We start from the raw sequence: 14,379 nt of genomic DNA, 5'->3' as shown, positions 1-14,379 counted from the left end.
ACTTTTAGTTGCTAGGATTACAACCACAATGTACCACAAATGGGGCAATGGAAGAGGGGAAAAAAAGCAATTTCTTTCTCTTATGGTTGTGGAAGTCAAAATATGCAATCAAGGTGTCAATTCTTTGATTCCATCTAGAAGATCAACAGAGAATACTTTCATGCCTTTCACTTGTGATGCTAACAACCCTCTACACTTCCTAACCTGCAAATGAAACACTCCAGTCTCTTTCTCTATTATCATATCATAGCCATTACCCCACAGCTAACTCCTTGTGTCTATGTCTCTGTCTATCACCCTCTTAGAAAAATACCAGACCTGCTGTGTTAGGATCCACCTACTTCAAAATGACCTCATCTTCACTAATTGCTTTTGCAAGGGCTCTATCAATATGGTGTTTTTGAGGGAAGCATAAATCAACACATAAGAATTACAATCCAAGCGCCTGTACGAGGGCGGGCTGGGCAAGGAGTGGACCACCAGCACCGGGGAGGTGGTGAACGGGAACTCCGAGTGGGGGAAGGTGGTGGGCCACAAGGGCAGCGTGGACCACGAGAACTGGGCGTCTAGCTACAGCGCCCTGCGGGCCGCCGCCGGCATCCGACCGCCAGGCTACTTCATCCACGATTCGGCATGCTGGAGCGACACGCTGCAGCGCTGGGTCTTCCTGCCCCGCCGGGCCAGCCACGAGCTCTACAGAGAGCAGGACGACGAGCGCAGGGGCACCAACCTCCTCCTGAGCGCTGCCCCCGACTTCAGCGACATCTCCGTCAGCCACATGGGCCGCGTGGTCCCCACGCACGGCTTCTCGTCCTTCAAGTTCTTCCCCAACACCGACGACCAGATCATCGTGGCCCTCAAGTCCGAGGAGGACAGGGGCAGAGTCGCCAGCTACGTCATGGCTTTCACGCTGGACGGCCACTTCCTCCTGCCGGAGACCAAGATCGGGACCGTCAAGTACGAAGGGATCGAATTCATCTAAGGGAAAGGCCCGGGGCAGGCAGGGCCGGGCCGGCACCGGCTGCGTCCGACTCGGATCTGGTAAACGCCTGAGGGCTCGCCGGCTGCGTTGGGTTTGTTCCCCTCCCAGGGCTCCGAGGTTGGGCCTGCGTGAGCGTCGCCAAACCCAGAGAAGCAGCCCCGAGCTGGGGACGGGGCCTGAGGGCGGCTCTGCGCTGCCCCTGCTGGTGGACATCGGTCATGGCAGGCATCGGGATTCTGGGGCTCTGGCTGACCTCTCTTTTCCCGCCCGGAGCCCCAGCGCAGTGTGCGTGTGGTGCCCGACCAGGAAGAGCAAAGAGTGGGAGGTGGGCCAGGTGTGGGAGGGCCTGGCTCTGCGTGGAGGGCATGCCCACACGGCTGCGGGAGCCGGCCCGGGCCCCTCCCAAGCCTCACAGGGCCCCAGCCAGGAGAGCCCCGTGGCTGCCGGCCCCTCCGAGGGGGCACAGCCCAGCCACGGGAGCCACGTGAGCGCTCACGTTTCCGTGTGGCCGTTCCAAGCCCGGGCCGTCGGACACGAAGGTGAAAGGGCGTCCTTCGCAGCGCTGGCACGTGCGCCTCGCTCCACTCGGACGGACGCCTGAGGCTTTCATTCCCGACTCCGCGGGCTCGACCCTGGCTGCTGTGGGGCCCGGGCCCCTCCTCTGGACACTCTTGGCCCAGACTGCGGCTTGCCGTCCCCCCGCGGGGTCTGGGGCAGAGGTCAGGCGCTGCCTGAGCTGGGAAGGCCGTCTCCGCGCCATCTCCACGCCATGGCCTGGCTGCTGCTGGGCCGCTCCCTGCACGCCTCTTCCACCGAGACCCCAGGGCAGCCGCCAGCGCGGGAGCGGAGGTGCCGCGGCCCCAGGACCCAGCGTCCCCTGCAGGTCCTGTGACCACCACGCAGCCTGGCTCTGGAGGCCCCAGGGCAGGCCTGTTGTGTGTTTTGTAAACAATAAAGCCACAGAGGGGAACTGTGTTCTTCCTGCAAAAAAAAAAAAAAAAAAAAATTACAATCCAAATGAATCAACATATCATCTGTCATTGATTTACTTATTTATTCTAATCATCAACCCTTAGTAATGTTAACAATTAATTTTTACATGTGAGATAAGCAAATATTGTGTTCATAATGTTTCACTTTACAGATAAGATTGCACTCCAAATTATTAATTGGCTCAAAATTATACACAAAATAATTTGAAATGGCCTCCATTTGAGTTGGATTTATTTTAATGACTTTTGCGTTATACCAGGACCTCTCCAATATTAAGGACAAATTATTATCTGACTCTAAATAATGCATTTCTTCACATTCTTTAATTAGAAATCTAGTTTATAAATAAAATAGATTAGAAGAGACTTAACATAAGTAAATTGTATTTATTTTCTACCAGTTCATTGTGAAAATTAAAAACAATATTAATTTTTTAAGGGGAAAAACAACAAAAATGAAAAATAAAAACTCTCTGAAGAGATAAATAAAAAAATACCAATTTCTGTCCTTTGGTTGACTAGCTTAGTAGGATGGTTTCTAATCACAGTTTGAAAAAAGGTTGAATTTCATTTTCAGATATGACTACCCCACAACCAATGATAATAAGCTATGCCATCTTTAAATAGGGATAACTAAGAATTTCATCTGAGTTAAGGAAATACTAACGCTAACTTACCTGTTTTTGTACATATATAAAGTCTACCCAGTACTTTCTATACCCATAGGTAATACAGATTTACTCATTCTTTCATAAGCCCACACAATGAGAAAACCTGAATGCGATACTACTATGAATTAAAGACAGCCTCATTCCATCATCAAAGCACACTTGTAGATGAGAAACACCACAATTCAACACATCGACATGCTGATGAACTCTCTATAATGAAGATAGCCAAGATCCAGATTGGAGAAATTATCCAGAAAATGGTAGCATTACTATGAGGATCCCTCTCATCCTGGCATAGGACAAGGATACGTGTCATTGGGCAAACTTCAGCTAAGATGAGTATTATTGCAGCGTGATAGAGGTTTACTAGGAGATTTAGATTCTGTCTCTTAGAGTTCAATATCTACCTTGGGAAAGAAATTATCTTGAGTTGCCACCCAATTCCATGCTTATATTTAATAGGTCATATCAGGTGATTTCTAGACACTCCATAAATGCCCCACCCTTAAATATACATTGCTTTTCCTTGAGTCCTCTTCAGTGGTTCCACCATTATCATCTGGTGTAAAAAATACCTATTAGCCTTAATGGTTACTTTCTGAGATCTTCTTCAATGGAACAAACAGTGTTTCCAGAGGAGGCAAAAAGTGTAGCTATGTTTAACATTTGAGCTGAACTACACAGATTGATTAAGCAATCTTTTACATTTGAGGTAGATAACCATCAAATGAACGTGGAACATACATAATAAGCAATTATAGCAAGGTTGCAGCATGCAATGTTAATAAAAACCAATCATTTTCCTAAATCAGCAATGAACAAATGGAAACTAAAGTTAAAATCATTACATTCGCACCCCAAAAATGTAATGCTTAGATAAAAATTTAAAAAATGTGTGAAATCTACATGAGGAAAACTATAAAACTTGATGAAAGATATCAAAGAATTAGATAAGGGGAAACATTTCATGTTCATGACTAGGAAGACTCAAAACTGTTGTCAGGATTTTAATGCAGATCAGTTCTTACCACATGACCTCTTACTTTAATGCAATTCCAACTGAAATTTACCAAGTTATTTTGTGGTCTAAACAAACTGATTTTAAAATTTATATGGAGAGGAAGTAGATCCAGAACAGGCAATTTTAAAGGGTAAGGAAGATGCTAAAAGGCAGGCATCGCTCCAACATCCAGATTCACTATTATCCTATAGTAATGAAGGCTTTATGGTATTGAAAAAGAGTGAAAAATAGGTCAATGGAAGAGAATACAATCTCATAAATACAGTCCAGTGATATTTGACAAAATGGACAAATGTAATACAATGGAGAAAGGTAATCTTTTCAACAAATAATGCTGGAAAACTAGACATCCAAATGGTAAAAGAAACTAAATACCCTTCACAAATAATAACTCAAAATGGATCACAAACCTAAATGTAGAATATAAAACTGTAACATTCCAAGGTGACAACATAGGAAAAAAATCTAGACGATCTTGGATTTGGTGATGGCTTTTAAGATACAGCAAAGGCACAATCTATTTTTAAAAATGAATAAAGTAGACTTCATTTGAAATTAAAAACTTCTACTCTGTGAAAGATGCTGTCATGAGAATGGAAGGACAAGCCACAGACTGAAGGGAAATATTTGTGATAGACATAACTGTTAAAGGACTGCTGTCCCAAATCTACAAACAACTTTTAAAATTCCTCAAAAAGAAAACAAACTAATTTTTAAAATATTCCAAAGACCCTAACAGATATTCCACCAAAGGAAACACACAGCTAATAAGCATTGGAAAAGGCCTTCCACATCATATATCACCTGGGAAATGTAAATTAAAGCAACAATGAAACCATACACACCTGTTAGAATGGCCACAATCCAAAACACTGTCAATACTGAATGCGGGTAAGGATGTGAACTAAGAGGGGCTGCCAGTTACTCCTAGTAGGAATGCAAAACAGCACGGACATGTGCAAAGACAAATTGGCGGTTGCTTAGAAATCCAAAAGTATCTTACCATAGGATCCAACAACTGTTCGTGGATTTTATCCAAAGTTGAAAATTTTGTGCATACAAAAGTCTGCACACGGGAGTTTATGACATCTTTATTCATAATGGCCAAAAGTTGGAAGCACCAAGATGTCCTTCATTTGGTGAATAGATATATGATGGTATATGCAGTGAGAGGAATGTTATTTAACTCTAAAAAAACTATCAAGCCATTAAAAACGGATGAGAAACATAAATGCAATATTACTACATGAAAGAAACCAATGTGAAAGCCTAAGTACTTCATGATTACAACTTTCTAGCATTCTTGAAAAATAAAACCATGGATGTAATGGAAAAAAAAAATCAGTGGTTTCCAGGGTTGTGAAGGGATGAATACGTAGAGCACATAAAAGCTGTAGGGGGTGAAATTACTCTGTGTGTGTGTGTGTGTGTGCACTTGCACTGGCACCATGGCTCACTTGATTAATCCTCTGCCTCACGGCACCAGCATCCCATTTGGGCACCGGGTTCTAGTCCCAGTTGCTCCTCTTCCTGTCCAGCTCTCTGCTATGCCCCAGGAGTGTGGTGGAATGAGAAGGCCATGCCAAAATGGCCACTGACAAGTGAGCATCAGTTACTCAGGAATGGCTTTGAAACCCTCCTGGCAATGGAGCCTGCCTGGCAACAGGCTGTGATTGGTTAGGGCATAAACCGCCCCTTGACCAGATTGGCTGTCTTGGCTATATAAGCTGTTATACCAACTGAAATAAATGAGTCTGCGGGCTGCTCGCCTCTGGCCCGCTTTCACCTGACTCCTGGGGTCTGTGTGGTGACTCTGCGCCTCTTGCCCCCACCACGTTCCTCATCTCAGAATGAATCTACTGCAATACAGGAGGGCAGTGGAGGATGGCCCAAGTGCTTGGGCCCCTGCACCCACATGGGAGACCAGGAGGAAGCACCTGGCTCCTGGCTTCGGATCGGCACAGCACTGGCCATAGCGGCCATTTGGGAAGTGAACCAACGTAAGGAAGACCTTTTTCTCTGTCTCTCTCTCTCACTGTCTATAACTCTACCTGTCAAATAAATAAATAAAAGAAATTACTCTGTGTGATATTTTTTCAACTTTTATTTAATAAATATGTTTCCAAAGTACAACTTTTGAATTATAGCATCTTTCCCCCCCATAACCTCCTTCCCATCTGCAACCATCCTATCTCCCACTCCCTCTCCCATCCCATTCTTCATCATAATTCATTTTCAATTATCTTTATATACAGAAGATCAACTTAGTATATACTAAGTAAAGATTTCAACAGACTGCACCCACAAAGACACACAAAGTATAGAGTACTGTTTGAGTAGTAGTTTTACCATTAATTCTCATAATACAACACATTAAGGGCAGAGGTCCTACATGGGGAGCAGGTGCACAGTGACTTTCGTTGTTGATTTAACAGATGACATCAGTAATCACCTGAGGCTCTTGTCATGAGCTGCCAAGGCTATGGAAGTCTCTTGAGTTCACAGACTCCGATCTTATTTAGACAAGGCCATGGTCAAAGTGGAAGTTCTCTCCTCCCTTCAGATAAAGTTACTGCCTTCTTTGATGGCCTGGGATCTCACTCCCAGAGATCTTTCATTTAGGTCATTTTTTTTTTTTTTTTGCTACAGTGTCTTAGCTTTTCATGCCTGAGAAACTCTCATGGGCTTTTTAGCCAGATCCAAATGCCTTAAGAGCTGATTCTGAGGCCAGAGTGCTGTTTCGGATATCTGCCATTCTATGAGCCTGCTGCATATCCTGCTTCCCATGTAGGATCATTATCTCCTTTTTAATTCTATCAACTATTTGCAGACACTGGTCCCATCCATGAAATCCCTTTGACACTCAATCCCATCCCTCTGATCAACCTAAACTGATCACTCCAACAAGTAAGATGGTATTGGAACATGTCACCTTGATGGGATTGAATTGGAATCCCCTGGCACATTTCTAACTCTACCATTAGGGGTAAGTCCAAGTGAGCATGTGCCAAACTGTACATACTCTGTGTATGTATGGAAATACTTGCCATTATACATGTGTCCAAATCCACAAAATGGGCAACACCAAGAGTGGCTCCCTTAATGTAAACTGTGAACACTGATGTGTCCAGAAACTGTCATCAATTGCAATGTGTTCTACAGTGGTGTGCTATGTGGACAATGAGTGAGACTGTGCATGTGTGGGGCAGGGACATATGAGAAGTCTTTGTACCTTCCTCTCAATTTTGCTGTTAACCTTAAGCTGTTCTAAAAGGAAAGTCTGCTTAAAAATAAAATTAAAAATGTAAATAGGCAGATTGTATACTATTCTGTAAACTCTTTGTTCTATCCCAGTTTGAAATGGAAATTCCTTCAAATCTGAATCAGAGTCAGCATCTTTAATTATGTTTTAGGCGTGGCCTTTTTCATCAGTGAAGACAATGAATATTGCAAAGGATATATAGCAAGCATCAAAACAGAGAGGGAGCCAAAAACACACAGTTGGTGAGCTGTCTGGATGAGCTAGTAACCAGATCAGTGGGACATTTGACTTGTGGTGACCAATGGAAAAACAAACCTATACTAAATAAATAAATAAATTCAAGAGTCTGACCTAGGCTAAGAGCTAAATATAGAGTTAAAGTTAGGTCCACACAGTCAATTGCAATTTCAGATTCAATCATTGCTAAGTCATCTATTCATTTCTCATAAGATTATTTTGTTTTTTCAGTTGGAGTATTTGATGGGTCAAGAGATTAAACCATGGTTCAACAATACTGGGGTACATTACATGTGCTATCTAGCAATATACTGTTATTAATAGCATGGCAACTTAATGCATCAAGAACATATTGTTGTTCACAATGACATCAGATTAGTGGTGCTATAATCTGAGCCAGGTTACCCAGATGTGGGATTCTTCCATGTAGCAGCTGTATACTGTTGGAAGGCAGAGCCAGAAAAGGACAGAAAAGAGCAGCGCATTTAGTGAAGCAAATGAACTAAATATAAAAATACTCCATGACCCACAGACACATCGGGACTTCCCAAGGCATCATAGCTACTCTAGTGCTTCAAGTCCAACTGTGGTGATCCATCCCCATTTCCCATCCCCTCTCTATTCACTCTTCTTTAGTTTCTGCATGGAGAACTAAATTTGATCTCATTGTGGCCTAATTTGCTTATCTACAGCAATGGGAGGTATAATCTGAGGAAAATTCTAAGGCAAGTAATAGTAAGAAAGAGATTTCAACCAGGCTGCCTTCAAAACAAGTACACAGCACCACACAGTGAGTTGTCTTTTTTATCACAATTATGCTACAGTTTTAAACTTGCCACCAGATGACTATCACTAAAAGACTATATCCTTTGCACAGATGAAAGTAAGTGAAATAATTTGGAGCTTGAACGACCAAGAGATAATTTGACAATAAAATTCAGATTTGAGGTAGTTCTGAAAAGTCCTTATCGAATTTGAGAATAATCGTCTCCACCTGTTTGAAGTTAAAGCTTCCTTCCACACAAAGGAAAGAAATGGATTTCAAGTAAGAGGATTTTCACTCTGCTGTATCCCATTCTTAGAACTGAGAAACTACACTAACACTTCAAATTTGGTTAGTTCAACCAAAAGAGGAACAAATAATCAAAACAACTTAAATACACTTTTTAAATACAGGTACTCGTTTCTAAAGCTCCTTTATTTAAAAATAATAAGTAAGTGGTGTCCATTTCGCTCTGAAGCACATGTACAACAATGAAATAAAAGAAAAAGCTCAAGACACACTTGAATGCACATTTCCTCAATTCAGTGGTTATATACTTTTTAAAACTTTATTTCAGAGAAACTTTAACTTCTCCCATCTACAGGTTCTAAGTCACAAAGCCATAGATGTAGATGATACAGTGCCTCACAATTTGCAACACAGTGTCCCTCAGTGTTTTAGACATTACTGCTGAATTAGTCAAATAACTAATCAGTGAGTCAACAAACATTGAACACCTTATTTACACAACCATTCTAGATGATGAAGCTGTGCTGATTTGACCTCTGTTTCTTCATTCAGCAAAAAATAGGTGCATAATTAAGCATAACCCAAAACACAACAAATAATGGCTGTAATGAAATCATCAATACTACAGAAGGACAAAGAAAAGGAAGCCATTTATGGTACAATTTTCAAAGTAAACAGAATATTTTCTATGCATTGATCCAGCTTTCTTTTGTTATATAAATTCGAAGTGTGAACCATTTCATGGCTATAACCCAATACTTAATAGTATTAGGAATGGTCAATTTATCATCAAAACAACACTAGAGACATAAAGCATCACTCATTTGAGTTTTCCTAGCACCATGACTACTACTTGGTTACTATTTATTAATCTCTTACCTCCTTGTTTGAAAGCTTAGCTGAGAATATTTCATGATAAATCAAAGAAGACAAATCTCAGAAACAATAGCATAAATAAAATACCTGTGTATACCAGGAGAAATTTGTCATGGACTTCTATTTCAGAGATGGGACAGTATAGAGAAGCAAAAATGCCTCTTTCTGTTGGAAAAGCAATTATTGTATTTATAATTACAGTAATTACTCCAGAGCTATGCTCCCATTTGGGTGTTGTGTGTATGTGTGCCAAAAAGAAGGGAAATGACTATTCACCTCTGTCTTTTCCTATATTCTTCTGTGCATTTAATCTTTGCTGCCTTCTGCATTTTACTGGGAAACTCACTTGTGAAAAGCATTTTTCATTGAGCATATATTAAGCACCTGCAATTTTCCAGTAATAACTTATGAGTAGAAATGTTGGTTAACATTTTGGAAATAGATTTCATTAGCTCCCCTTCACCGTGGTGGAATAAAACTCAGGCACATTTTAAGTAATTTACCACAATTCATGTAGCTAGTAAGCAAAAAAAAAAAAAAAAAAAGAAAGAAATAAACCAGATATTTTAACATGATACCCTGTTCTCTTTCAAAATCCAACTTAGAAAAAAAGAACACCTTCTGAAACACTTGTTCACAGAGACCTTGGGGTCATGGGAACCACAGCCATTCTGATGTCCCAACAATGGGACAAGATGTTGTGGGGAAGACATGAGAGCCAAACATGCCTCTCACTTGATCTTGCTTGAACACTTATTCCCAAGAAATAATAGCCTTTTGCTTCAAAGGAAAGGAGGAAATGGCAGTTTGGGGATAACAGTTTGCACTGGCAGTTAAGACACAATGTCAGAGGGCCCAAGTTCCAGTGCTGGCTCTGGCTCCCAACCCCAGCGTCAGCAAGTAGTGCTCACATGCTTAGGTCCCTGACACCCACGTGGGAGACCCAGATTGAGTTCCCCACTGCTGGATTCAACCTGGTCCATCTCTGGCTGTTGGAGGAATTTGGGAAGTTAACCAGCAGATGGAAACTGCCTCTTTCTCCCCCTCCATCCCTCTCTTTCTCTCTCTCCATCTTCCTCTTTTTCCCTCAGCCTGAAATTATAAAAATCAACTCTGAGTGGGTGGTAAAAGGTGTGTGTATTTGTGTGTTTGTGTGTATGTGTGTGTGTGTGTGTGTGTGATTTATGCCCAATCCCTACTTTACTCATAAAAGTCTGCAATCATGACAGATACTTCAGATTCAGAGTTAGTTAAAGGAATCCTAAGTACTTAAGACTCACATCACAAGTATGGTTACTTGTGATAGGTAAGAAATAGAGCCAGAGTTCACTGCCTCAACCAACTAGGGCCTGACTCTGCATGCACTCAATAAATGTGTTTTTGCATTCCATTGAATTGCATTGAATTAAATAGGATATCGCATACTCTTTTCTGCAATGATAATTAAAAAAAAAAAAAAACCCTTTATTAACTATTTCATTCCTGTCAAGGTTTTAGCATGTTCCCTATTGTATGTGGGTTGATAGAATAGTAAATGAGAAAGTTATAGTTTAGTTTTTCAACTGAGCGTATAATGATTTTTACTTGCAGTGCATGAAGGACAAGCATTGCAAGTCGTGCTCAAAAACAAGGTGATGAATAACAAAGCAATTTAGAGGCCAGATGTTCTCTCTAAATGGAGCATCTAATTCTTCCTAAGGCTGAGTTTCATTCTGCAGACCTAATATGCAAATACATCTACTATCACATAAATTTCCACTTCTGTATCTGAATCTCAGTAAAAATCAGAGGGAAAGCATGACTGGAGACAACTAGAACTGTCTCTGGAGTTAGCGTCTCAGCCACGTTACTGGCATTGTGTGTGTGTGCCTAGGCTAACATTTTGGATCATAGCTATCCCACAAATTAAGTTCCAATGCAAACCGTTTCTTGAGACTCTGGTGAGGTTTGACAGAATCGAGGATGAGATGTCATTAAGAAAAAAGACCAAGTAGAATTCACGGGAAGAAAGGGCTTCTCTGGGCAGAAACAGGCCTGAATGCATGCTGGCTCAGGCCTTTACACATTCAAGTCAGTACCCCACAATGTCACGGAGATGTCACCAACACCATCCCTCTATTATCTACATTGTGATAACACAGGGGTGTTTTGGAAGGAATCTGAATTACAAACATGATACAAAGTTGTTAAGGAAATGTGGACCCAGAAGGATGAAGAGAATCTATACCCCATGAGTACATGTCCACGTGGTCCTCTCCACCAGAGAAAGACTGATGTCCTGTGCGTTATTCCTTGTAAGAGATCACACGGTCCTTCATAGCAGACGTTTTTAAATGAAGGTTTACTGTGTAGAGTGGTATTTGAAAGCATATCCATTTGTAAATGAAGAGTTCCAAGATCAGCTTATACACTTTAAGCCCCTGAAATGGATTTGAGCAGTAAAATCCACATGCATTACATACATATGACAAGTCCTTCGTGTTTTTATTGCAATCTCTCATTTGCCATACTTTTTTTGTTTTAAAGATTTATTTATTTATTTATTTGAAAGGCAGAGTTACAGAGAGGCAGAGAGAGAGAGAGAGAGAGAGAAAGTCTTCCATCTGCTGGTTTGCTCCCCAAACGGCTGCAATGGCTGGAGCTGAGCTGATCTAAGGCCAAGAGCTTCATCCAGGCCTCCCAGGTGGGTGAAGGGGCCTACACACTTGGACCATCTTCTACTGCTTTCCTAGGCCACAGCAGAGAGCTGGATCAGAAGTGGAGCATCCAGGACTGAAATCAGCACCCACATGGGATGCCGGCACTGCAGACGGCAGCTTTATCCACTATGCCACAGCGCCTGCCCCTGCCATATTTTTACAACTGGATTCTCATCCTTTGTTTTGCCCCCTGATTGATGTAAGACTTTTTTTAGAGTAGCAAAAAACAGGGTTGGGTAAGAAATAGATGATCTCTCTTCTGCTTTTGAAAGGCAGAAATCTGTGGGAAAAGTTCTTTCTAAATACTAATCATGTATTTTCCTTAGTCTGCAAATAAATTCTCCCTGGTCTATTCTTAAAGATTCATATGTGTATTCCCCCTGTGTTTTATGACTTTTCAATGACAGCTTTGTTTTAGGATGGAGGTCAGTCTTCATCTGATGCAGAAGAATCACAATAATAGCCTAATAACGTAATAAAATTAGGGTTGTAAGCCCAGGTGTCTTGGTGCAATGTCAGTTTCACCAAGGCAAGAGTAAAACAGGCGTTTACCCTACTCCTTCTGCCTGCCAGGCTGAAAAACTGACCTAACAGGCCGGGTCCTTGCTTGAAGCTAAATGAGATTCCAAAGGGTGTACATTATCCATACAATGCATGTGGGTCTTTTTTTTGCAATAAGGAATTTCCAGTGATTTTATAGGTGAGTGTCTTGTTGTTCACATACAATAATAATGAGTCGTGGAGATCCAAGATGGTTGAATAGGGAGAGTCACTCTGGATTTAGCCACAGGAAGAGACCAAAAACCAAGGGAAGGATCACGTTCCCAGGGTCAGTTGAAGAGAAGCTTTCAGTGGAATCCTACAGAGCAGAACAGAGACTCTATGGAACAGCAAAGACACAAAGCAGCTGGCAGTGTGCTAACAGCAACCCCTGTGGCCGGCACAGATGAGGGAAATGCCGGGTGGGGGGCTGTGCTACACTGAGTCAGATTCTGTGGTCTGCAGCTTGGATCTGCCCTGTGACAGAAGTGCAGCTTTAATCTGCCCTGTGTTCAACTTGGTTAAATAACCAAGGGACTGGTTAGTCAAAGAAAGTATATTCCCATCTTGTAAGTGACTGGCTGGCAGCCAGGGCATGGGTGCCATATTAGTAATGCCAATCCGAGCTTATTTATATGGTTGTGGTGGAATTTCCTTTCTTTCTTTTATTTTTTAAAAGATTTATTTTATTTATTTGAAAGACAGAGTTACAGAGAGAGGTAGAGACAGAGAGAGAGGTCTTCCATCTGCTGGTTCACTCCCCAGGTAGCTGCAACAGCCGGAGCTGTGCCAATCCAAAGCCAGGAGCCAGGAGCTTCTTCACGTCTCCCACATGGGTGTGGGGCTTGGGCCATCTTCTACTGCTATCCCAGGCCATAGCAGAGAGCTGGATCAGAAGAGGAGCAGCCGGGACTAGAACCAGCGTCCATATGGGATGCCAGCGCTTCAGGCCAGGGCATTAACCCACTGTGCCACAGCGCCGGCCCCTGTAGTAGAATTTCAAAAGAATCAAATTGCAAAGATGATTTGTGGCCAAGGCTCAGAGCAGGCATACTATCAGTTCCACCAAATTCTATCAATAAAAGTAAGTTGTGCTGGCACCATGGCTCACTAGGCTAATCCTCCGCCTGCAGCACTGGCACCCTGGGTTCTAGTCCCGGTCGGGGCACCAGGTTCTGTCTGGTTGCCCCTCTTCCAGGCCAGCTCTCTGCTGTGGCCCGGGAGTGCAGTGGAGGATGGCCCAAGTCTTTGGTCCCTGCACCGGCATGGGAGACCAGGAGAAGCACCTGGCTCCTGGCTTCAGATCAGCGCAGTGCACCAGCCGCAGCACACTGGCCGCAGCAGCCATTGGAGGGTGAACCAACGGCAAAGGAAGACCTTTCTCTCTGTCTCTCTCTCTTACTGTCCACTCTGTCAAAAAAAAAAAAAAAAAAGGAAGTTGTAACACCAGATCAGATTCAAGATTCAAGAGGAAGACAATTATGCTCCAACTATCCATGAGAAATCTGCAAAGTCATATTGCAAAGGTGTAGACTCAGAGATCTGTGAAGAATCAAGGCCATTTTTGTCATCACTTTTCACAAGAGGTCTTCCATGCATGTTTGAGATAAAGATACAGTGAATACCACTGCCTATTGCTAAGACTACCTATATTTGGAACATGAGTTAACATAAACATTCATTTTGCAAACAGCTCTATATTCAGTTTTCTAACTTCAGTGAATTATTATTTAAAATATTTTCTATGGGGCTGCATTTTGGCACAGTGTGTTATGGTCCATTGGGTTAAGCCATGGCTTGTGGCACAGGTATCCTATATCGGAGCACTTGTTTAGGTCCTGGCTGCTTGGTGTCCAACCTGGCTCTCTTTCAGTGCATCTGGGAAGGCAGCAGAAGATGCCTAAGTGTTTGGGCCCTTGGCCACTCACATTGGAGCCTTGGATGGAGTTCCCAGCTCTTGGCCACAGCCTGGCCCAGATCTTGACCATTATGGACATTTGGGAAATGAACCAGCAGAAGGAAGAGTCTCTCTCTCTCTCTGTCTCTCTCTCTCTCTGCACTTGATTATGTTACTGTCTTTTAAATAA

General features: G+C 42.5%; 1 protein-coding gene and 1 long non-coding RNA gene across 2 annotated transcripts in view; one reads left to right on the top strand and one right to left on the bottom strand.

Moving 5' to 3' along the window:
* LOC149124837 (uncharacterized) overlaps window positions 1–14,379 on the top strand; it is a 339,759-nt gene that overhangs the window by 180,608 nt on the left and 144,772 nt on the right. The gene's annotated exons all lie outside the window — the stretch shown is intronic.
* Window positions 297–2,462, bottom strand: LOC149124839 (uncharacterized). The gene is made up of 2 exons (XM_089301955.1): window positions 1,479–2,462; window positions 297–928 (listed from the first exon to the last, which is right to left on the bottom strand). The coding sequence occupies exons 1-2, from the start codon at window positions 1,740–1,742 to the stop codon at window positions 431–433; spliced, it is 762 nt and encodes a 253-aa protein (XP_089158081.1). The 5' UTR covers window positions 1,743–2,462; the 3' UTR covers window positions 297–430.

The sequence above is a fragment of the Oryctolagus cuniculus genome, chromosome 8 (assembly GCF_051225735.1).
Source record: "Oryctolagus cuniculus isolate XC-2025 breed Fujian yellow rabbit chromosome 8, ASM5122573v1, whole genome shotgun sequence".
NCBI classification, from domain to species: Eukaryota; Metazoa; Chordata; class Mammalia; order Lagomorpha; family Leporidae; genus Oryctolagus; species Oryctolagus cuniculus.
Note: the sequence above shows the minus strand (reverse complement) of the source record. Positions and strands in the feature narration are given on the sequence as shown.

What these genes read in the sequence shown, in the direction of transcription:
- LOC149124839 (XM_089301955.1), bottom strand. Translation starts at nt 1,742, where the DNA reads ATGGCGCGGAGACGGCCTTCCCAGCTCAGGCAGCGCCTGACCTCTGCC. An exon ending in TGGAACGGCCACACGGAAAC is followed by an intron (nt 929 to 1,478) that starts GTGAGCGCTCAC and finishes GGTCTCCGGCAG; the next exon opens with GAGGAAGTGGCCGTCCAGCG.